The 21,869-nt window shown below is 51.9% G+C and overlaps 8 protein-coding genes across 8 annotated transcripts; 3 read left to right on the top strand and 5 right to left on the bottom strand.

Moving 5' to 3' along the window:
• Nucleotides 1-1,448: 1,448 nt before the first annotated feature.
• On the bottom strand, nt 1,449-3,597 carry V1518DRAFT_416634 (Alpha/Beta hydrolase protein). The gene is made up of 4 exons (XM_066904092.1): nt 2,606-3,597; nt 2,469-2,553; nt 2,180-2,413; nt 1,449-2,126 (listed from the first exon to the last, which is right to left on the bottom strand). Exons 1-4 carry the CDS (start codon nt 3,181-3,183, stop codon nt 1,557-1,559), a joined length of 1,467 nt encoding a protein of 488 aa, XP_066759297.1. The 5' UTR covers nt 3,184-3,597; the 3' UTR covers nt 1,449-1,556.
• An 84-nt stretch (nt 3,598-3,681) lies between these two features.
• Nucleotides 3,682-5,946, bottom strand: V1518DRAFT_269570 (Alpha/Beta hydrolase protein). Its single transcript, XM_066901032.1, has 5 exons — nt 5,522-5,946; nt 4,999-5,461; nt 4,860-4,944; nt 4,569-4,802; nt 3,682-4,516 (listed from the first exon to the last, which is right to left on the bottom strand). The coding sequence occupies exons 1-5, from the start codon at nt 5,730-5,732 to the stop codon at nt 3,950-3,952; spliced, it is 1,560 nt and encodes a 519-aa protein (XP_066759296.1). The 5' UTR covers nt 5,733-5,946; the 3' UTR covers nt 3,682-3,949.
• V1518DRAFT_416628 (uncharacterized protein) lies at nt 5,830-9,022 on the top strand. The gene is made up of 13 exons (XM_066904091.1): nt 5,830-6,260; nt 6,319-6,471; nt 6,529-6,760; nt 6,820-7,093; nt 7,140-7,178; nt 7,230-7,324; nt 7,380-7,519; nt 7,580-7,723; nt 7,779-8,339; nt 8,390-8,436; nt 8,485-8,534; nt 8,585-8,753; nt 8,809-9,022. The coding sequence occupies exons 1-13, from the start codon at nt 6,162-6,164 to the stop codon at nt 8,876-8,878; spliced, it is 2,073 nt and encodes a 690-aa protein (XP_066759295.1). The 5' UTR covers nt 5,830-6,161; the 3' UTR covers nt 8,879-9,022.
• Nucleotides 9,023-9,052: 30 nt separating this feature from the next.
• V1518DRAFT_427338 (40S ribosomal protein uS17) lies at nt 9,053-9,711 on the bottom strand (the record flags this gene model as incomplete). Its single annotated transcript, XM_066906029.1, has 4 exons — nt 9,053-9,241; nt 9,304-9,419; nt 9,483-9,600; nt 9,667-9,711. 4 exons carry the CDS (start codon nt 9,709-9,711, stop codon nt 9,053-9,055), a joined length of 468 nt encoding a protein of 155 aa, XP_066759294.1.
• Nucleotides 9,712-10,001: 290 nt separating this feature from the next.
• V1518DRAFT_416622 (Spc7 kinetochore protein-domain-containing protein) lies at nt 10,002-13,955 on the top strand. The gene is made up of 6 exons (XM_066904090.1): nt 10,002-10,247; nt 10,305-10,465; nt 10,519-12,421; nt 12,472-13,093; nt 13,160-13,311; nt 13,383-13,955. The coding sequence occupies exons 1-6, from the start codon at nt 10,050-10,052 to the stop codon at nt 13,863-13,865; spliced, it is 3,519 nt and encodes a 1,172-aa protein (XP_066759293.1). The 5' UTR covers nt 10,002-10,049; the 3' UTR covers nt 13,866-13,955.
• An 881-nt stretch (nt 13,956-14,836) lies between these two features.
• On the top strand, nt 14,837-16,131 carry V1518DRAFT_450789 (galactose mutarotase-like domain-containing protein; the record flags this gene model as incomplete). Its single annotated transcript, XM_066906512.1, has 5 exons — nt 14,837-14,973; nt 15,096-15,153; nt 15,212-15,280; nt 15,335-15,764; nt 15,827-16,131. The coding sequence occupies 5 exons, from the start codon at nt 14,837-14,839 to the stop codon at nt 15,991-15,993; spliced, it is 861 nt and encodes a 286-aa protein (XP_066759292.1). The 3' UTR covers nt 15,994-16,131.
• Nucleotides 16,053-17,642, bottom strand: V1518DRAFT_416613 (GHMP kinase). The gene is made up of 2 exons (XM_066904089.1): nt 17,445-17,642; nt 16,053-17,382 (listed from the first exon to the last, which is right to left on the bottom strand). The coding sequence occupies exons 1-2, from the start codon at nt 17,493-17,495 to the stop codon at nt 16,255-16,257; spliced, it is 1,179 nt and encodes a 392-aa protein (XP_066759291.1). The 5' UTR covers nt 17,496-17,642; the 3' UTR covers nt 16,053-16,254.
• A 31-nt stretch (nt 17,643-17,673) lies between these two features.
• Nucleotides 17,674-21,565, bottom strand: V1518DRAFT_416610 (IKI3 family-domain-containing protein). The gene is made up of 3 exons (XM_066904088.1): nt 19,455-21,565; nt 19,172-19,404; nt 17,674-19,121 (listed from the first exon to the last, which is right to left on the bottom strand). Exons 1-3 carry the CDS (start codon nt 21,125-21,127, stop codon nt 17,752-17,754), a joined length of 3,276 nt encoding a protein of 1,091 aa, XP_066759290.1. The 5' UTR covers nt 21,128-21,565; the 3' UTR covers nt 17,674-17,751.
• Nucleotides 21,566-21,869: the final 304 nt, after the last annotated feature.

The following is a 21,869-nucleotide window of genomic DNA, read 5'->3' as shown; positions in this document are numbered from 1 at the left end:
TGGGAATGACAGACCAGCGCCAGTTTGGTGTGACCGGCAGCAGACAAGACGTGGTTGATGAATGCGGGGTCTTTGATTGCCATATCTCTGACGTCCCATTCCTAGGAACTATTAGCAGTTTCATTGGAAAGGTGATGATTAGGGACGAAAGCCTACCCAAGAGCGGGAATCGTTGTATTGTAGCTCTTGTGTATGTAGTCGAGACGGCATCCGTTGTTGGCTATCCAGACGTCATATTCGCTTGCACCTGATTAGCACACTCATATCCCAATCACATAACACAGCAACGACTATACCATTTGCACAAACAAAGCACCGAGCTATGGTCTTCATTTCACTCACGCATTACGCGCCGGCAGAGTTCATCAGTGCATGAAAAATCAACACCGGATGATGCGTCTGTTGGTTTGTGTTAGCAGCCGCGCCATTAGGATCAATCATATATCCAGCACACATCTGTCTTCTGAGACGACTTCCATTTTCTCCACTTGCAGATCGACTAAGGACGTATAGTAGGCAATGCCAAGAACTTAAACTATATCCTCTGCTGTACGAGATTTGCCGCGTTCTTGTTCGACGTCGAGAAACGGTCGTAGCGGCGGTTTTCGCACAATCAAGTGCGTGCAGCCCGTACAGAAGTCGCCAACAAAAGCTGCAAGCAATAAGGATGCGATGAATGAAAATGAGCACAGAAAAGACACACGACGACGAAGACGGCATCCGAGGCTGGAGAGTATGGTAGGTTCGCCATATCGCGCTGTACGTGTCAGACGAGAGCCACCTCGCAATCTGAACAATTGACACAACAGTTATAAGCACGATAACGGTCAGACACATCTTCTTTCTTCTACGACGGTCCACTCTGAATGCTGCTTTTCCAAGTCGACTGAAGGTACCAAGATTGAGCTGTTAGGTGCTGGCGATTGCTGCTGCACTTCCTGCGTCCCACAGTCGAATTTCCATTTGTGCATTTGGTTCGATAGCATCACAGTTCTTTACGTCGTGACCCAATAATGCGCCATCGCAGCCGGCGGAAATTAGCATCGCTGCGGACATAAAGCAGTTAGATATGCGAGAACGACGATACAGGACTCCTACCTCGGGGATGTCGACCGTCGAGCAAGCTGCGGTTACAGCATACACGTCAGCGCGCCGGTGGATGCGCTGCCTACAGCGTTGCTATCGCCATGGCAGATTTCCTGCCTATTCGAGGAAGAGATGCGTGCACCGCGCAGTATAATTCGCGCTGGAACAGTGAGCAGTGGCAGGACGCGTCGATGTACGAATGGAGGAAGCCGAGGTCCAAGCACCAAATTCGACGCCGCACCGAACCCTAAATTATTCAGGAGGCGTCTCACTCAAATTATCTACGGATGGCTAGCAATCTTAAATCAGATCGCTGGGCGCTGAAACTTCCTGCGCACTTTGGCGAGTTCGCTAAAGTCGCGGCACCATCGTCGTTGCACTTTTCTGTGATGTCACCGATATCTGCCACAATTTATCTTCTCCTGAACTAGCTTATCCGGTGTCTAGTAGGTCACACCTTGACCAAGCAACTAATTTAGAAGTTGCAGCTCCTCACACCCATCTGGACAAACAAACCGGTCTGGATTCCAGGCGGTGGCCCAAATAGTCTCCTTCACCCCAGTGCCGACCTTTTCCGGCACATCTATAGCCCACAGTAAGTCCATATGATCATACGGCTCTATGATCGACTTTGCAACCAGAGACACATGAGGCTCAGACTCCAATCGTTCTAGAAGCTTGTTTCCATCCACAAGTGTATCGCTACCACCAATCCAAAGACCCACAGGAGGGCACCGCTCGTCGAACCACGGCTCTTCGGTAGAGTCGAATATACAACGCTTGGAGGAGAACCCACCCCGACCGAGCCACCACCGCAGGCACTCTGCGCTGGTGTACACTGGAATGAACTGAAACATGCGACTACCCATAGCTCTATCCCAAAGACGATTGGACCAGTGGAATAGAAAGTAGCTGAGCGCGAAACCACAGGATGAAAGCAGCCAGGCGGGAAGGAGGGGTTTGATTGTGATCACTAAAGGGATGAACGCGTGGATGCCGAAAATGAGGTCATATACGCTGTGCGGGAGATAGCGTACAAGCTATAGGCACTGATTAGAAAGCGTAGAAAGCGTTTCTGGAGGCGGTTATGTACCTTGAAGAAGATGCGGTCGATTTCGGGACCGGCATACACTGCGGGGCCTAGAGCGCAGAACACGCTGATTTTCAAGCCAAGATCAGGACAATGTTTTCTACTCAGTGCAAGAAAAGTCTGCGCACCGCCTTGTGAGTGGCAGACTAACGCAAGTTTGTCATGGCCAGTAGCGGCTAAAACGTAGTCCACGAATGCGGGAAGATCTTTCGTTGCCATGTCTGTGACGTCCCATTCCTTGGGAATATTAGCAAGTTCATCGCAAAGGCGAGGATTAGGGAGGAAAATTTACCCACGAGCGAGGATCGTTGTATTTGTAGTCCTTGTGCTTGTGATCGACTCCGCCCCTGTTGTTAGATATCCAGACGTCATAACCACTGCACTAGATCAGCACAACAGCATTTGTTATGAGAACCACAACAACTCTACCTCTTGCACAAGACAAACGCCAAACTGTCTTCCTCATTTGCGAAGAATACGCCTGCACAACCCATCAATCCATGAACAAGCAGCACTGGATATTTCGCTCGCTGTGTCCTTTCCGAAGCAGTATCCTTCGGATCGATGACCCGAAGCATGGCTAGTACAAATCCGTCACTCGTGATAACTTCCGTCTTCTCCACATGAAGACCAACTATAGACGCGTAATAAGCAGCGTCCAAAACTGAGACTTTACCCGTTGGCGTGCGAGATTTGTGACGTTCTTGTTCGATGTGGAGGAACGGGCGGGGCGGCGCAGTTCGAAGGATCAGTTGTGCACAGAAAGTAGAGAATTTGAGAGAAGAAGCTGCCACCAAGAGCACCACTACAAATAACAAAGAAAATAAAAATGACACAACTCGACGAAACCGATATCCAAGACCGGCCAAGACTGTGGGCTCGCCGTAACGGGCTGTGTTGAGATATAAGACAATGAACACTCCTCTTAGGTACATGATTGACGCAATACTCACAGATGCGCAAAGTGTCTGCAACATCACCAGTTTCGATAACAGTATGGCTTGCATGCTGCTTTACGGATTCGACAGAAGGTACTGCACTCAATGTAACTGGTGCCGGTGCTTGCTGCTGCAGTTCAGGCGTAGCGTCGTTGACCTTCTCGTCGATTGAGTCCAGTTCGATAGCGCCCCCCTTCTCGTGCTCATAAGCCACTTTTTCGGCATTGCGACCATCGACGACGTTCATCGCTATAGACAGAAGACAGTTTACACACGCGAGAACCAACGATGTGGAACTCGTTACCTTGAGGAAGTCCGGCAGTAGCAATCGTCAAACGAAGTCACGCAGTGCGACTGGGACTTGTGGCAAACGCGCCAGCGCGACCCCATAGGCGCGGTTCCCACCATATGAGTACCTGTTGTGATAGAGTACAAATTGCGTACGCTGGCCTGGACGTACGTGGCGTTCTAATTGCCGCTGCGCGCCCGACTGTATTAAGCAATGTAGACAGGCGGCGGATAAACCGCATGTACGCCGCACAAAACGCGGCGGGTTAATTCACAGGTGCAGTTTTGGCCGGAGCTCTTTAGTGTCTTGCAGAAGTTAATCACTAGTTTACAGCCCGACTAGCAGCAGTTCCCGTAAAAGATGCAAAAAAAATCTTGAAGGGTGGGTTCTTGGAGATTCAACAGTCTGGCGGAGTTGCTAGAGTGGCTGCGGCGGTGTCAGATCGTTCTCGTCGCGCCCACCACTGCAACTTCGTGGACATACCGCCCTGCATCAGCTCAACCCTTGTCTGGTATCACTCCTTCGTCAAAATGACTAATCTACAAGTTACCGCTCCTCGCATCCTGCAGGACACGTGAACTCCGCTCTCCTCCATGCCGTCTCCCAAAGCACCTGCTTCACACCCTGGCCGACCAAATCTACGGCGTCCAAAGCCCACAGCACATCCAAGTGTTCGTACCCGTGCAATACGACTTTACTCACGACCGCTACATGTGGTTCACTATTCTCAAGCCGCTCGAGCAATTGTACGCCATCCACCAGTGAGTCATTCTCGGCAATCCACAGCGCCATCGGCGGACACCGCTCGTCGAACCACGGATCTGCATGACTGTTGTCCTCAAAAATGCAGCGGCGCGTCGCAAATCCGTCGCGACCGAGCCACCAACGCATGCTCTCCGCGCTAATATATACTGGCGAAAATTGAAACATACGGCCTTCCAAAAATTTGTCCCAGCGAAGGTCGGTCCAATTGAACATGAAATGAAACATTGCATAAGAGCAAACTTGCAGCATCGGTGCGGGAAGCAGCCTTTTTAAAGTGATCATGGTGGGAATGAACGCATGAATGCCAAATAATAGTCGGTACAACCTCGGGTGTAGATAACGCATGAACTGCGGAACAGTTAGCTAGTATCAGAACGGGCGTGATATCAGTCCCACATACCTTGAAAAACGGTCGGTCAACTAAAGGACCAGCGTACACCGCCGGAGCCAACGCACAGAAAGCACTGATTTTCAGACCTAGCTCGGGACGATACCTTGTGCTTAGAGCGAGAAACGTCTGAGCAGTACCCTGTGAGTGGCAGACCAAGCCGAGCTTTTCATGGCCGGTTACATGTAGAATGTGGTCCACAAATGCGGGAAGGTCTTTGGTACCCATGTCTCTGACATCCCATTCCTTAAACCAGTTAGCGGGCTATTATGTCCTATCAAAGAAGTGCGCGCTATTACATACCCACATCCGCGGATCGTTATAGTGAAAATCCAAATGCTTGTATTTGAATCCACATCTGTTGTTGCCAAGCCATACATCATATCCGCTGTAATAAATGCATTAGCAGCAGATACTTGAAACCGGGCTCATGAATGCCAACCTCTTGCACAAGAAGAACGCCAAACTATCTTCTTCGTTGACGCAAAATGCGCCAGCGCTTTGTAGTAGCCCATGAATGAGCAACACTGGATACCTTGACCGCCGCTTCGCCTCCGTATCGGTAGGGTCGATAATTCGAAACAGGTCCAAGACGAATCTATCTTCCGCAATGACGTCTACCCTCTGCACTTCAAGTCCGACTAATGACGCATAATATCCGATATCTAAAACCATGACCTTGTCCCTCCGCGTGCGATACTTTGCGCGTTCTTGCTCTTCCTTCAAAAAGACGCGTCTGCCCGCCAATGGCCGTCGTACTATCCAGCTGCCAATTACTGTGAGCAAGTCTTTTGTGAGTGCAGCGACAAGAAGTGACCCCAAAAATGAAAAAGAGAAGAAAAAAGATGCTGACCGCCGGATATGGCATTTTAGTCTAGAGAACACTGTAGGCGGACCAAAGCGTGCTAAACACAACGCGTTAGTAAGCAGACTAGACAACCGGTGCACTGCTAACCAGCACTTACATATCCGCAAATTCTCTGAAGCTTTGCTAAACTGTATTGCATAGTCAGGTGCATGTATCCGGTCTGATATGACGGTCGTCGCACCAACAGATGGTAGTGAAGTTGATGCCACTGGCGCATTGTCTCTATACGGCAGTAGCTCGACGTTCTCAGGTTTGCAAGGCGGGTGCGAATATATTTCGCGCCCGCTACGCGTATCTAAAGTGGCCATTACTCGAGTCTAATGAAAATGCTGTGGTGGAAACAAAGCGATGTGGAAGTAGCAAAATACGTGGTCTAACTTGGTCAAGTTGTCATGTAGTCGGTATTGTTGATGACGAAGCGTGTGCGTTGTCCACGAACACAGTGCTGTACACACTCGGAATGCACACTCGACCTTCAGGACGGAATTTCAAAGAGTTGTTCTCTCGCTGGAAGTACGCGCTGCAGTGCTGAGTTGGCCGTGCCGAGGCTGAAAGAAAGCGACCGGGGACGCGCTGTGGATTGCGATAACGACCGGGTTGAGAACTGCGGAGATACATTAACCCGAGATTTAGGCTTTGGTTGCGCCGCTCCAAACTCAGGGGCTTGTTAGACGCGCCTTCTGCGCGTTGATGGGAACTGCGGAGTCCACAGGAACCAACCACCACGGTGCATTCTCATGGCGGCGCACGACTATGAGTTCTCCGAAAATGCGATCCGACGCGAAGTGCGCATGTACATGAACGAGCTGCGGAATGAGCATGAGATATTTGTTAGTGTGAGTAGCTCTGGATTGTGGCTGAGCAACTGCCCTTCTACTTACACGGTGTGCGTAGGAATTGCTAAAGTCGTCAAGGCACCAGTTCAATATCGAGCACGAAAAACAGTTGAAGAAGGCAAAGCTCACGGTGTCGACTTCTGACTTTATTTTACAAAAAGCAGAGCCATCCACAGAGAAGAATGCGCCGAAACTGAAGTTCACCGTTGAGGTTCGCACGCGTTTCCTAAAAAAGTAGATCCTCGCCACTAACCTGATTGGCGCACAGTTTTCTAGCAAACGGCAGACAGTGATTGAGCGGCCTGCTAGCATTAACTTTGTCGCTCCGTTGCCAATATACAAGGACTACACCCCGCTCACGATTGGCGTGCACGTCGAAGACGACGAGCTCCTTAGATATCTCCCGTACTTTGGCGAAAATGGCGAAGAGGCCGGACTAGACCTGGAAGAAATCTTTGAAGATCGCACGGAGACTCACGCCGAGTTACTGCGCAAAGAAAGTACGCGTTCTCTGTTTAGTGTTTACTGCGTTTCGTACGCGTGCTAACGAGTCACACAGAGGCGCAATTTCTATCCCTGAAATTTTTCGATTTCATGACCAATTATGGCCTGTTCAAGATTCATTTTGTCGCTTATTTTCTCTATCACGTCAACCCGAATTCCACTCTTCGCAAACTCGTACTTCCAGACAAATATGAAATTGATGAGAAAAAGCGGAAACTGCTAGAAGAACATACTCGCAAGCTGGATCCTAAACTTGTTACCAAGGTTGAGACAATGTGCCGCATTTTCAAAGACTTGACAAAGACAAGCATATGGGAAATCATTAATCTGTATGTTGTTGGCAGGACATGTCGAGACTGTTCTAACTTAGTGTAGTTATTCTGCGAGTGCTATTATCGAGGACAAGCGCGCAAGGTGAGATTCTCAATTGATTCCAGCCGTTCATGGGGTACTAACATGTCATAGTCTACGGAGCTCTCAGGCATCTTCGGCTTATAATCTCGACTCGTATGCGTCTCTTCTATGTTCGTCTTGCTTTGTGCATGAATGCCCATGGCATGGTAAGTGATGCACCGTCGCGCTGGTTTTGCCCTCATTTCTAATTGCGTATTATAGATGCTTCATATGTCACCCTCGACATAGACGGGAGCATCAAGAGCTCCACGCTCAAAGAATGCACGCACGTTAATAAGTCCACCGCAGCCCACAAGATTCTGCCAAATGACACACTGTGCTCATCAGACTGCTTTATGGCGGTAAGTTCAGCTTGTGGCTTTTGCAACGCATTTGGGAGAAGTATTGACTTATGTGGACAGCCTGTGCAGCCTGGTCGGGACAAAGTTACGTGCGAGTTTACCGATGAAGAGATCTCTTTGATCAAGATGACTGCGAAAGTCATGATACGCAATGAACGCACTGCTTGTCTTCTTGTTACGTTACTGAACAAACCATGTCGCGAGGTAACAATACCTAATACTCATATATCAGGACAGCCAGCTGACTCGATATCTCTAGGTACACAGAAGACTTGTTGAGCTCAAGCTTACACCAGACTATGCACAAGAGCATCCGGAAACTGGCCGACTCGCGCATTCCGAAATTCTCGCAAACTTACTCAACAAGCGCAAGCGCAAAGCGCAGAACGGCTACCCTGACGACTGCTCGCTCAGCGGCAACCACCTGAAGCGCGGTAATGTGAACCCGTGCATGCACATCGGGCCATGCGACGCATCTTGCCCTTGCGTCGTGAGCAAGGTGTTTTGCGAAAAAACTTGTGCGTGTCCCGCGAATTGCCATCGCCGCTGGCGCGGGTGCAAGTGTACGACCAGCCGCTGCCGCACGAGCACATGCGAGTGCTTCAAGTGGAATCGCGAGTGCGATCCGGATCTCTGTCGTTCATGCGGTGCGGATGAGTTGCTCGATCCCAAGAATCGCGATATTATAGAGAACAAGCGGTATTGCAAAAATGTGAATCTCCAGCGAGGTGTTGGAAGACGCGTCATTGTTGGGCCTAGTGTGGTGTCTGGCTGGGGATTATTCATGGGTGAGCCCATCAAGCAAGACGAATTCTTGGGTGTACGTTTTATGAATTCTCTTTAGTGATGCTGGTACTAATTAGATTGCAGGAGTACAAGGGCGAGCTGATTTCGCAAGACGAAGCAGAACGACGAGGGTATGTCGACGCATTTTGCTGTGTATGCATCGTGCTAACAACCAGTAGCAAAATTTATGACAAGCGTGGCGTTTCATTCTTATTCGAATCAACAAAAGGTAGATTATTTTGGAGTTGCTACTTAACATCATGCTAACTATGTTGCTAGATCAATGCGTAGACGCCACGAGAGCTGGAAACAAGCTGCGCTTCATCAACCATTCTCGACAGAATCCAAATTGTCATGCTCGCATCTTGTTTGTGAACGGTGTGCATCGAATTTCATTTTTCACCAAGAGGCGCATCAAGGAGGGCGAAGAGCTATTCATTGATTACGGGTACGTGTGCAACTGTTTTGGCTCACATGGAAAATTTCTAACTATCCTGCTACAGATACACCAACAAGACCATGAAGTTCGTGCCGTTGGAGTTTGGGAAGGGTCGAGCAGAGTCGCATCATTAAAATAGCTTTCTCGGTGAGCTTCATTGTTGCCGTGGATTATCGGAAGGATTTCAAGTTCCTAAGCTGCGGGAAAAGCATTGGTAGATGTTCGCGTAAAATTTGAACCTATCTGTACATTATACAATTCCACATGCAAACAAAAAACAAAACCCATTGAACTTTTTGTCCGAGCATCTAGAACTTGTTGAACTGCTTCTTGCCGCCCTCAGTGCTGTTCACGCGGAGAACGTTGAATCGGACAGTCTTGGAGAGTGGTCGGCATTGTCCGACAGTGACAACGTCGCCCTCGGAGACACGGAAAGCGGGCGAGACGTGGGCGGCAACGTTCTTGTGTCGCTTCTCGTATCTGTTGTACTTCAGGACCTGTGACGCGTCTTAGTTAATGCCAACGTTCTTCATCAAGATAGGTGCGTGAGACGACGTACATAGTGAAGGTATTCACGTCGGATGATGATAGTACGGTGCATCTTGGTAGAGACCACGGTGCCGGTAAGGATCTTGCCACGGATCGAGACGAGACCGACGAAGGGGCACTTCTTGTCTGTTCATGTTGTTAGCAGGTGCTCAGTCCTTCATTGCGAAGACACAGGACGGGATAAAATACCGATGTAATGGCCGGAGATAGCCTCCTTGGGGGTCTTGAAGCCGAGACCAACATCCTTGTACCAGCGCTTGGTAGACTTCTTTCCGCGGGTCTTCGCGTTAAGGAAGATGTGCGGTTGCTAGATTTTGTCGTTAGCTCTTATGTTCCTCGTCTAATCCATAGGCAGCGTTATATTGGTCCATACCTTCTGATAAGCACGCTCAGACTGGACGGTCAACTCGGTGGCCATAGTGGATGTGTTGAGTGTAGGGAAAGGGTGGTGACTAGGGAAGCGTGACAACGACGATGGCGGGGATGGCTTGCTGTATGCCGGAATCGTGAAATTCGCGGTGGAGCACGCAGCAGCTGCCAGCTCTGGACATGCGTGACTGCGCTTTCGTGCGGCGCGATGTGCGGCGCCAGTTGAGCTAGGGTTAGTTGCTAGGGCTACAGACAGCCCTAACCGGATAGTGCATCATGTGATCTGTGCGGCTCACTTAGAGACGTGTTGTTTGTTTACCTCCCAAGCTTCACGCGCATCAGGTCTTCTTCAGCAAAGTGCTGTACCCTGCATGAGCATCCACGATCATGCCTTCTCCACGCAAATCACGCAAGTCTTTGGGTCCGATAGGTAGTGCCAGATCCAGTGCTGTTAATAAGGAGAATCAGCTGGCAAGCTCTCCTGTTGCCCGGCGTAAGCGTGCAAAGAGTCTCGACGGTACCCACGACGACACGGTTGATATCGTTCGCAAACGGCGCAATACTAGCGCTTCAAGAGTCCCTGTAGTATGTTGGGTATCATGAGCTGTGAGATGGGAGCTTCTACTAACTGATTATTTGCAGGCACCGCGAAGTATACTAAAATCGAAGTACGGCAATAATGACGACAATCACACGGTTATCGGAATCATGCAAGTTGCTTTGCGTGAAGAGGCGGTTGTTTCTTCGAAACCCTCTCGCGATTTTAATCGCCGAGTCAGTTTTGCGCCAGAAGCAACTCTCCAGTGCGATTTCCCCTGGTTAGCTCTCCCTGCTGCCATCGCTAACATACAAACAGTACATTTGACATTGACATCGATCGCTCTATGAATGACAGCGCAAGCACTTCAAGCACACCGCGAAGCTCTAGACTTGACGAAAATGCATCGTCGCCTCCTGTATTACGTTCTTCGCCAAAAAGTCTCTCGCCGCTTTCCATCATGCGTAGACAAAGTTCTCCAGTTGGCGTTAACGGCTCGCGAGACCCGACTCACAGCATGTCGCCTGAATTAGCCGACAGATTTTTGAATGCTGAGTATGAAGATTCCGACATGGAGGTCGACAGCGAGGTTGAAATGGAGGACGCGACCGATGTATTTGACGATCTGTTCAACAATGCTGCTGTATCTACTGGGCAGTCACAGTCGACTTCTACTCTCCAGACTACGGTGCGCGCAGGCGGCAGTGCTCTGCCTGACTTTTTCAGTCAGTATGAAACAGAAGACAATGAGAAAGCCATGGACATGACAACCGTGTTTGGTGGAATAGCGGCAGAACACACCAATAATGAAGAAGAGGACGATATTCCTATGGACTTGACTTATGCGATCGGTGCTATCGATCCTGAATTAGAGGAAACCATGGACATCACTCGAGCTGTTGGTCATATTGAAAACGACACATCTCCTACCGATATCAGCATGACCATGGACATGACCAGAGGCGTGGGCTTGATCCAAACTTCTCGCGACGATCAAGCGGAGGATGACTATTCAATGGATATTACCAAGGCAGTAGGAATGATTCAGGCTGATGACGTGACAATCACTGCGCCGATGGACATCACACGATCAGTCGGGTTCGTCCATAACGAGGATGAAGACGATGCCGAAGTACCAATGAACATGACCGTTTCTGCAGGCCGACTTGCGAAAGTCGATGACGACAACGTTACAATAACGGCTGCTATGGATATCACAAAGGCGATTGGACATATCGAGCCGGCAGACAATGACGATGGAGAGACCGTTGATATGGATATTACTCGCGCTGTTGGAATCGTCAGCCATGGGGACGATGATGCCGACATGGACGTTTCCATGGAAATTTCACAAGCTGTGCCATTCTCGCAAGTCATTGAGACATCAAAATCCATCAGCCAGCCGGTTCCACCGCCACCATACAGCGCGACTCCGATGCGTACCAACCAGTTGACCACGGACAAGCTATCCACAACACCAGTGAGCGCGAAAACCGTTACGCCAGAACTCAGCGCTAGATCCATAAGGCGATCAGTGAACATTGTTGCGACGCCAACACGAAGTGGCGGCAAGCCAATTCTTCGCGAAGTATATTTGGCTCCACAAGGTGGAACTGGTGCGCGCATATCGCCGCGGCCAAGTCCGATCATGAAGCGAAGAAAGAGCTTGTTGGATGCTGAAATTCAGGATCAAAGGTTCACCGGCGATGGCGTCAGCATCGGCACACCAGAGAGTCAGGTTCTCAAGACCGCGATTAACGACGCGTTGTTTCAGTTCAGCACGAGCAGCTTGCAGAAGCGCATTCAAAGCTTGACTCCGAAGAAGGCCGCGCGAACGCCTAGCAAGCTGCAACTAAGCGCACGACGTGACGAGGCGATGACATCGTTGCAAGCCGAAGAGCAGAGTGCGTTAGCGAGAATCTATTCGCCGATCAAGGATCGCGCCGGCCCGCCGGCATCAACAACGAAGACTCCGCGACAGGAAGCCAATGTATTCAGGATGCACGTCGAAGCTGGTACTCCGCGGAGCAGAGGTGGTTATTCGCCGGTGTCGTTGACTGAATTTTTGAGCATGATTTCCGTGCAGTTTCTCACCGGGCTTAACACGAAGCGACGGAACACAACGTTTTTGCAGCCGGCTGAGCACCAGGTTGAGCCAACGTTCACTTCGAGCGTGCTATCGCGTCAGTTACAGCGACCGTTACTGGAGCTCTATGAGTTTGTATGTGGTTGTATGGTTAGATGTGTGAATGGAGGACTAATCTGATGCAGAGCTGCCGGGAATTGCGAAAGAACATACAAGAAGGCAACGAAATGTTTGAACGCCTGGACGATGAAACGTCAGAGGAGAATCCGGCATTATTTCGTCGCTACATGTCGGCCACGGTAGATACGCAGGTTGCATATTGCGCGCAGTTCAAAATGATCAAGAACTACGCCCGGCTTCAGTCCAAGGGCGTGTGGTACGAATGGCGAGCCAAGTTATTGGATGGCGTTATGAATACGTTAACGAAGAACTTGGCTGCGCTTAAAGAGGACGCACCGAAGCTCGCAGAGGTGGACAACATTGTTGGGCCGACCATCGCCGAGATTAGAGACCGGCACTATCAGCTCAAGACCGCGCTAGAACAGCTACATAAGCGTAAACTGGATGTGGAGGAGTGTGATCAAGAGGAGGTAGACCAAGCGCGATTGAAACTTGTGGATGCGAGGAGTGCGGTGAAGACGAAGAGAACGACAAAGCTCTCACTTGAGAGTGAGCAAGCTCAGCTTACAGAGAGCCTGGATTGCGGTAATGCGGCGTTGAAGGCGACACGTCAGGCAATTTCAGACGCTGAGCGGATAATTGAGGAAAATCGCGGGGTTGACACGGCCCAAGTAGAGACTGCCAAGCGTTAGTATCCCACACTGTTGGATTGGTGTATGTGATTTGGGACCAGCTAACACGTGAATGATTCAGAGCGCCTTGACTTGATTAACGAGTTATATGGATGGCGTGTTGACAAGGCAGTAAATAATCGATTGTCAGTGTCTACGAACTACGTCCGGGTGTTGATGTCATGCGACGAAGGGCGCATCGACGAAATTCGCGTGACTTGTCCCGATGTTGAGGTGAGCATATCGTCTTGCAGCAGCACGCAAGGGCAACACTGCGAAACAGCGAAAACTGATATTTCGAACAGATGCGAGCATTGTTAGAAAACTGCGTTCTGAGTACTCCCACCACGATCGCCGAGCTCAAGGCAAACAAACGCAGCCTGCTCTTATTTGAGCAAGCTGTCCGCTATGCATCTGAGGAACTCGAATGGCTTCAAAGTCGGTACATCACGCGCATCACAGCAGATGAGAAGAACCAACAACTTTATGTGACCTCGGAGATCTTGATTCCGGACACCGCAACGAAGGTGCGCGCAACATATACCCTAACATTAGGTACTGCGACGACAACCTGGACAAGAGCGAATACGAGTCAGGATGGTAGAACACGGTGGCTGCGAGCCAAGCCGGCTGTCAACGTCGTATACACCGGGGGTAAGAGCCAGGGCGGGAGCAAGGAGGTGGCGATGCTGGTGCCGGAGTATGCGTGCCGATGGATCGTACCAGCCGGCACGAAGAGTGGTGACGCGACGGCGAATCTGCTTGGAGTTTTTCATGACATCTGCTAAGAGCATGATAATTAGGTAGTCTAGACGTGTGTTAGTGTCTTGATGTCTCAACTACGCATAATGGTAGATATTTTGAGTGACTCTGCTGAGTTTCGTGGATACATGCTGGCCGTTGACCGTTGCCTGTATTAAGGTGCTATAAAACCCCACCGTACCCAAGCGCTGCACGCCCAAAATTGCATTTGACGGACAAATTAATGCACATGCGACAGTGGCATGAACTATTTCACAGATTGGAAACCGGGATAGGCGCGCGGCAGCTGTGGCTGGTGAATGGCGGCTGCACGCGCGCGCTACGCCCATGTCCACTTCAGACGTGTGAGTGCACAACAGAGAGAGCAGTCACTGTACTCGGTTGGGCTGCTGGCAGCGCAACATTCAACTGAAATGCGTGGTCATACGCTATAGAACTTGAGGGGGAGTGTCAAGGAAATGCGATCTTCTCTAAAGTAACCGGACAAAGGCGACGGCAGACGCGTTATCATCGATCGCCCGGCTCTTTAGCGAACCCCACTGCCATGACTCCACCAAATCCTAATCAATAGACCGACTTGTCTCTTGCACAGTTCATACCGCTGTATGGAACTACTGCTATAGACAAGTAATCCCAGCTAGCGATTTTACAAAGGTCGAGATCAAGCTTGCCGCCAATCGTCAGCACACGCCGGCTCGTGCCCGCGATGGCGGCATCACCGTGCCGCTCGCTTTGGCCTCGATGGCAACCCCTGCTCCATCGCCCCCACACTCTCGCTGTTGATCTCGTCTCTACGACACTTCTCACGCAGCCGCTTGTACTACGTGCTTCATTCGTACGGACGGTACCTTCGTTCTCCAGCTTCTCCGCGGCGTACCACCGCCGCAGCACCGTGAACTCCACTGTCGGATTTCGAACTCTCGGCTGCAGCACCCCCGCATTCGTCTGCAGATCCCCACTATCCACCACCACAACTAACACCAACGCAACCTCCACGATGCCTGTCGAAGTAACCGATACAGACGTCACGCTCACTCGCGCAGACGATGCGGGAACCTCGGTCAAGATTCTGCTGCATGGCGCGAATATCTTGTCGTGGTCGGTCGGCGGCGCAGAGAAGCTCTGGCTTAGCTCGTATGTCCCCCCTCCGTCGTCTGTCGCCGCACCACCAATGCCGTTTTGCGGAGTGCTATATGTACTTTGGTGTCGGGCTAGTGATAGTTATTGAAGCGTGGGACTAACATTGTGTACTTCAGAGGTGCAATTCTCGACGGATCAAAAGCTGTCCGCGGCGGCGTGCCGCTCGTCTTCCCCGTATGTTCCATACACAACCACACACTACCAATTGCTCGCTAACGTACTTTCTCTTTAGGTCTTTGGCAAGGCGACCTCTGGTCCGACTTCCACCCTCCCGCAGCACGGCTTTGCTCGCCTGTCAACCGTACTTTCACCCTAACATAACCTCCTCTCAAATTGCACTAACCGTTGATCATAGTGGGAGCTCCTCGGCCAGGTCGCTGCCGAGCCATTGACCGTGCAATTCGGTCTCGGCCCCGAGAACATTCCCGAGGCACTTCGCAAGGAATGGCCGTTCGACTTCACCCTTCTCTACACCGTCGCGCTCGGCGTCGACACGCTCGAGACGAAGCTCACCGTGCAGAACTCTGGCTCCGTCGCGTGGGATTTCCAGACGCTTCTGCACACGTACTTCAAGATTCCTGACGTCGATGCAGTCGTGGTCACGGGTCTCACGAGCGTGCAGGTCAAGGACAAGGTCTCCAAATCCGAGTACGCCGAGACTAATACTCTCGTCACGATTTCCTCCGAGGTCGATAGGGTCTACGAAAACGTTGCATCCGAGGTTACGATCGAATCTTCTGGAAAGCCGATATACGCCATCTCGCGAACAAATCTCGACGACGTCGGTATGTACTCTCCCTTTTCCTCTTTCGATGTGTTGACATGAACTAAATGTGTGTGTGCGCAGTTGTTTGGAACCCGTGGGTCAACGCGTCCAAGAACATGGGCGATTTTAAGCCCGAGGACGGATACAAGACCATGCTCTGCGTCGAGGCTGGCAGCGTAAGCAAGTGGACTACTATGGCTCCTGGCGAGTCCTGGGAGGCCACTGAAACCATCAAGGCCCTGTTGTGAATTCACCTTTACCATAATCTCCCGCAGAGTGCTTCTGCTGCTTAAATATACTGTCGTGATAGTTTGGATAGATTTTAATTGATTAGTGATAATTACTATGCCAGATAGCTACTAGCGATAGCTGAATAATGCCAAAACAAACACACAGGATATACTTTACAAAGTGACTGTAGAGCAGACAAATGCCAATATGCAAATCAAGCAATATCTAACGCGACAGCCACGCGAATATACAACACTTTTGGGCAGAGCAAAGACAGTCTAAGCAACCGGCGACCCGTCGGATGCGACGAGGCTCTCCTCAGACTTAAGTGGGCCGGGACCGACACGAGTGAGGATAATCCGGCTGACACCTTCCTTGATCGCCTCGAACACACCATCGTCCAGGCCCTCGGGGACGGCGGCAGCGATGGACGCGACGGCCGGCTTAGTCTGCCACCCGTCGACGGAGGGCATGATTGCCTTGAGTAAACCAAGGACGACAGGCTCGTCCTTCTCGAGGTAGTACAGCACCGCATTTGGGCCTGCGTCAAAGGTATACGCGGCGACAATGCGGCCGGCGAGGCTATTCAAGCGCTCGATTAAGCCGATGACGATGCGGGAGACGTCATTGAGATAAAACACCGGCGGCGAGGAGTCAAGGCACACGGCGTGAAACTGGTTTGAGTCCATCATGGTCAGCTTGCCGAGGGTCTCAAAGTCCTTCTCAAGGATAGCTTTCGACATCTCCTTGAACCGCTCGGGCACGACGACGTTGATGCGGTGCTGGAACAAACTCGAGGTCTTAGCCGTCGTCTGCATACCCGTCGTCGATGCGGTCTCTTTCTTGCGTGCGGAAACAACAAGGATGGCCGCCTTCATGTCCGGCCAGAATTCCTGCGGCGCGATCTCCACCGCGCGCGAGTCGGAACCGTCAGCCTCGACACCCATCTCCCACGCGACGTACCCGCCGAACAGCGAACGGCACGCCGACCCAGATCCCTGTCTCGCAATTCGTGACAATGCCTCCGGATCCTGTGGCAACTCATACAAATCCGCAACTGCGCGCACGAGCGCGGCGAAGCCCGCCGCGGACGACGCAAGACCCGCGGCGGTGGGGAAGTTGTTCTCGGACACGATCCGCAGCTTGTACGTGCTCAGCGGTGGCAATGCAGCGTCTGCGTTCTCAAGAGCCTTGCGCAGCGCGCGGAGCTCGCTGAAGCATGCGCTTATTCGCGGTCCTTCGACAGACTCCCTTTTGCCATTCAGCCAGAGCTCGTCCTCAGTGAAGCTGGACGATGCGGCAGCAGTTGTGTGTGTGCGCAGATCGTCCTGCGACAGAGTGACAGAGATGGACGAGTTCGTAGGTAGGTTCAACTTCGTGTCGCGCTTGCCCCAGTATTTGAGGATCTGTAGAGGGTAATGTGTTAGACTCGAGGCTCTCAGCATAGCTCCACAATGCAGGTACGTACGGCGATGTTGACCGGCGCGGTCGTCGACGCCGTGTAAACTTGCTCGACCATCGTTGGCTAGAGTGGCAATTGACTGTGCCGAGGGTATGAATAGCGAGAAGGGAGACGCTGAGTGAGTAAAGATGGTTGAGTGAGATCGACTACGAAGGAGACGAGGTGGTCGCCAGTTCACCCCTAAGTTTCGCGAGACACGCCAAACTCTAACTCGTATCACGCACTCGCGTTAACACACCACCTACCTGGCCCGGCCACAGCAGGATAGCCTTTAAGCACGAATCCATATATACATGTAGCTAGTATACACACTCTACTCGTAATCCAATATCTGCAGCTTTTCAAACTTGTCCACAACCGGAACTGGCATCTCAGGCAACAAGTACACGTCGCCGTTGTCGTCAAACACCCTTCTGTCCTCCTCCGAGAGCTTAAACACTTTCTCAACACACGCATCCAAACCCTCAACTATCTCCCCAAACCGGCGCTGAATCTCCATCGCGCGTTCGCGCATACCCCGCCGCACAAGACACTCCACAAGTCGTCGCGCCTCTGCGCGTGTCTCGTTGATGCGCTCGAGTAACCGGCGGATCGAGTTCATTAGGTATTCTTCCTCGTAGATGCTTCCCTTTTTGCCCTTTGCACGTTTCCGTTCCTCACGGCGACGATTTTTGGCCGTGCGTCGCGTCGCGCCGGTTTGTGCTGTGCCGCCGGTTTTGCCAGTGTACAGCGTAAACACAGACGCGGAGGTCGTCGTCACACTGCCAGCGATCGATACATTGTCGGGAACATTCGAGTCCTCCGCGCCCTCAAAATATGCCATCGGATCCGCGACTTTTTTAACTCGTAACTCGCGAAGGCGCGCGAGCTGGGACGAGAGCTGACCGCGGCAGTCAGACAGCAGCTCCGATATTTGGTTGAACCCGTCCACGAGTGCGGAGTCGACGATATCGGATAATATCATGGCCTCGTTCTGGGCGAGCACAATCCGGATCGCTTCCTCGTAGAAGTAGCCCTTGCACAGAGCGCGCACCGCGTTTGTGAGGTCAAATGAGTACTCTAGAAGCACAGTTGCGGCCTCCTTGTACCTCCGCGCTTCGTATAGAGCCTCGGCCAGCTTTGCAGCCACGTCCTTAGTTTGCGGTGCCAGCGTCTCCGACAGCCCGCACACGGCCAAGGCTTCTTGCCAGTACAATCCCAAGGTATACGCGTCAAGCGCGTCCTGGAAATCGCCTAGCGTCTCAAATGCAAGCCCGGCTTCTTTGAATTCGCTCTTATCACGCAAAAAATGTGCATACGCTCGAAGGATGGCGTACGTTTTTGTCGGCTCGTACTTGTAAATCTGCAGTGCGTCTTTATACAGCTCGTGCTTGACCATGAACTCCACAAGTTCGTCGAATACATCGTTGCCGTTGCCGTCCAACTTGAGGTCCGCGAGGTGCACGATTGCTTTGCTGTACCGACCGAGATGGCAGTCAAGTGTGAAATTGCGACGCAGCGGCGTCATCTTCTGGAGATTTTCGATGAACGGCAGGTACTCTCGCGGATCTTTCTGTGACTGTCGCGCGAGAATAAGTGCTAGTCGGAGATCGTACAAGCCCAGCGCGTAGTCGTAGAGCCTGTTGACGTCTTGTAGAAAGCAGATATGTTCTATCGCGGACATCAATCTGTCGCTGTCGTCTTCTATTCGAATTAGCACAGATCACTCAACACCGCAAACACACAGCACCTACGGTCGAATTCGGATATGAGCTTGAGTGCAGTCTCAATATCAGGAGGATCTTTGCAAACAAACGCCGTAATTATCGACTGCACATGCGTCCGGAAGTACTTCCGCTGAAGAACTTCGAGAATCGCATCGCACACCGTGTTGACCTTGTTGGTCTCCGCGGTCGCGGCGGACTTTGCTATTGTGGTGGCGGATGGTAATGTTTCCTTGTAGGTCGTTGTCGTCACATCCTTGCTCCTGTGTGAAGGTTTAGATACGTTCCTCACGAAACAGTAGTGCAGACTCACGTTAGGCCGGACAGGAATAAATCAATGTACTCAACCTTTTCGAGTTGATCCACAAACGACTCCACGTTGTCCATAAACAGCTTGGGGTTGTAGTCGTACAAGATATCGAGATTCACGCGATGCACACGACATGACTGGAACGCTTGCTTGTAGTCCTGGTTGTCGATATTCCTTCGCACGCCTTCGAGCACAAGCAACCGTGGATAGATGGTCTCGAGATTTCCCCGCGGCATTTGCAGCACGATCGCGAGCTTTGAGGGGACGATCGACACAATCTTTGCGCCGCGCTCAACAGCACGACAGCGCTCATCCGCGGCATTGACGGCTCCATCCGCGGGAACGTCGAGCTCACCGGAGGTTCCGAGCGAAAGATGTACAAATTTTAGAAGGTTCTGTGCAGTCGTGAAGGCTAGGTGAGAGTCGGTTAAGATGAAGGATGTGCATGACACGCTTAGGCGCTGCGAGTTTGCGTAGAGACGGCCGTTGGATGCGAGGCCAAAGACTATTGGCGCATTGCCTGTTTCTCCTGTAGGCGGAGCTTGGGCGATGACGGTGCAGCGCTCCGGCAGCATTGTGATTTTCTCTGCAGTGAGGATTGTGTCTGAGTCGTCGACTGAAATTTGGTATGCCTGGCCATCTGCGGTTTCGAAGCAGAGAGTCTTGGAGTCCGATCCGGGCACCATAGTGACGATAGAGCGATCGTAGTCTTCAGAAAAGACATGCTCGTATTGTAGATTGTGGTCGAGTTTCAGCAGATGCAACCGACTGAAACTCTCGTGGTCAAACAGCACTGCGAGCACGTCCTCGGTGACAAAGCGAATCTGGCGCGCAAGTCCGCCGTTGTCAATGTCGTACAACAACACACTTTTTACAACCTCCGGCGCTTTGCGCGGGGGAGTGAGCAACCACCGTGCAAACTCAATGACTTTATGCTCCAGCGCGGCAATGAGCTCGTTTGACGGGCTTGTGGTCGCATGCACCAGCGGCGCTCCAAGCTTGAGGTCGCGAAACGACATTGGCGGCGGCGTGTTTGCGATCGCAAAGGGGGTGAGCTTGAGATCGGTGCCGTCAGCGACCATGACGACGCCACAGTCGTTGGGGCGTTGGTTTGTGCCGTCAAAGAGGGACCAGACGAACTCGTGGAGCTCGATGATGTCATGGCGGCAGAGGATGAGGGTAAGGGGGCGCTCAGAGTGCCACTGCATGTTGTCGATGGCGCTGCCGTCGAGGAGGTAGACTTCCTGTTTGAGATACCAGTAGTAGTTGTTCATGGTCCAGAGCTGCACACGATCGGGAAGTAAGATGGCAAGGACCGACGACTGCATGTTCCACTTCAAGTCGAGGATCTTCGTGTCTGACAAAAGTCGGGAGTCAAATTCGCCGTGACGGAGCCCGTTGCGTTCAAAGAAGATGATATTGAGCCCGCGTTTTTCGCCATCAAAAATTCGCTGGACTGACGCAACGAGATTACCGGACGGCCGCCAGGACAAAAATTCCTCCTGGCCGTCGACGGGCTCGGAGACGCTGTCGAGGTCGCCCTCGCGGTTGTAGACTCTGATGACTCTGCGGACCAGTTCGCGAGACAGATCAGGTTCGACCACAGTGATGATCGAGTTGACTGCGACAAAGGCTGCATCACCGCGCCATGAAATATTGATCCTGCCGTCGTCCATCACACCGAGAGCACCCTCGTCGATGTGCTCGGGAAGGGTGGGATCACGCAAGCCCTTGACGCCTTTGCCCTGGAACTGAGTCTCCTTCTTACCCCAGCCAACGGAAACGTGCTTAGATATCTTGAGATCTTCGACGGAAAATGCAACGTCGGCGAGTGGGTCGAACTGGCGGTTGAGGTAGACCAAGGAATGCGCGTCGGTGACGATGGCGAGGATTTCCTCATCGGGACTCCATGCGGCGGCAGCGATACCCTGGTCGATGGAGCCAACGATCTCGACGGCGCCGTCGCGCACGAGGATAATGTCGCCTCCAGCGAGAACAACGACGGAGCAACCATCGTCGGGAAGGTAGTGAAGGTCGACAATGAGATCAGGATGGCCGCCGGGTTGGCGGGGTTGAGACTCCCATTCAGCGAGCAGGTCGATCTGGCCGGATTTCTGTACAGATTGAGAGTAGGCCGGAGAAGACAAAAAGAGAGGCTCACGAAATGGGTACGCACCTTGATCTCCTGGAGCTCGATGTGATGGAGGTCTGCCGTCGGGCCGAAGGCGCAAATTATGGAGTCGTTGACAGGGTCGACGTAAGACGCAGTGAGAGGCAGGTCAGGGGCGGAGAGGGAGGCGGGTCGCATGCGCGAGCGTTGCACCTGGAGAAGATTGCGCATGACTGTGGCGGGATCACAAGAGCGCTGTGGCAGCAGAAAGATGTGGCATTGAGCCACACGTGGCAGGGTATGAGCTG

This window comes from Limtongia smithiae, assembly GCF_038497785.1.
Source record: "Limtongia smithiae strain NRRL Y-17922 unplaced genomic scaffold V1518scaffold_6, whole genome shotgun sequence".
Lineage (NCBI taxonomy): Eukaryota > Fungi > Ascomycota > Lipomycetes > Lipomycetales > Lipomycetaceae > Limtongia > Limtongia smithiae.
Note: the sequence above shows the minus strand (reverse complement) of the source record. Positions and strands in the feature narration are given on the sequence as shown.

Coding starts and splice junctions, on each gene's coding strand:
- V1518DRAFT_416634 (XM_066904092.1), bottom strand. CDS start 3,183: ATGCAAGCCATACTGTTATCGAAACTGGTGATGTTGCAGACACTTTGC. Junction 2,554..2,605: donor GCGTTTGTCTTGTGCAAGAG/GTAGAGTTGTTG, acceptor GATCTAGTGCAG/TGGTTATGACGTCTGGATAT. Junction 2,414..2,468: donor ACAACGATCCTCGCTCGTGG/GTAAATTTTCCT, acceptor AATATTCCCAAG/GAATGGGACGTCACAGACAT.
- V1518DRAFT_269570 (XM_066901032.1), bottom strand. CDS start 5,732: ATGGCCACTTTAGATACGCGTAGCGGGCGCGAAATATATTCGCACCCG. Junction 4,945..4,998: donor GCGTTCTTCTTGTGCAAGAG/GTTGGCATTCAT, acceptor CATTTATTACAG/CGGATATGATGTATGGCTTG. Junction 4,517..4,568: donor TTGACCGACCGTTTTTCAAG/GTATGTGGGACT, acceptor ACTGTTCCGCAG/TTCATGCGTTATCTACACCC.
- V1518DRAFT_416628 (XM_066904091.1), top strand. CDS start 6,162: ATGGCGGCGCACGACTATGAGTTCTCCGAAAATGCGATCCGACGCGAA. Junction 7,179..7,229: donor ATCGAGGACAAGCGCGCAAG/GTGAGATTCTCA, acceptor AACATGTCATAG/TCTACGGAGCTCTCAGGCAT. Junction 7,520..7,579: donor CATCAGACTGCTTTATGGCG/GTAAGTTCAGCT, acceptor TTATGTGGACAG/CCTGTGCAGCCTGGTCGGGA.
- V1518DRAFT_416622 (XM_066904090.1), top strand. CDS start 10,050: ATGCCTTCTCCACGCAAATCACGCAAGTCTTTGGGTCCGATAGGTAGT. Junction 12,422..12,471: donor TACTGGAGCTCTATGAGTTT/GTATGTGGTTGT, acceptor AATCTGATGCAG/AGCTGCCGGGAATTGCGAAA. Junction 13,094..13,159: donor CCAAGTAGAGACTGCCAAGC/GTTAGTATCCCA, acceptor TGAATGATTCAG/AGCGCCTTGACTTGATTAAC.
- V1518DRAFT_416613 (XM_066904089.1), bottom strand. CDS start 17,495: ATGGTCGAGCAAGTTTACACGGCGTCGACGACCGCGCCGGTCAACATC. Junction 17,383..17,444: donor CCGCGCCGGTCAACATCGCC/GTACGTACCTGC, acceptor TACCCTCTACAG/ATCCTCAAATACTGGGGCAA.
- V1518DRAFT_416610 (XM_066904088.1), bottom strand. CDS start 21,127: ATGGACGACGGCAGGATCAATATTTCATGGCGCGGTGATGCAGCCTTT. Junction 19,405..19,454: donor TTATTCCTGTCCGGCCTAAC/GTGAGTCTGCAC, acceptor ACCTTCACACAG/GAGCAAGGATGTGACGACAA. Junction 19,122..19,171: donor GCTCATATCCGAATTCGACC/GTAGGTGCTGTG, acceptor TAATTCGAATAG/AAGACGACAGCGACAGATTG.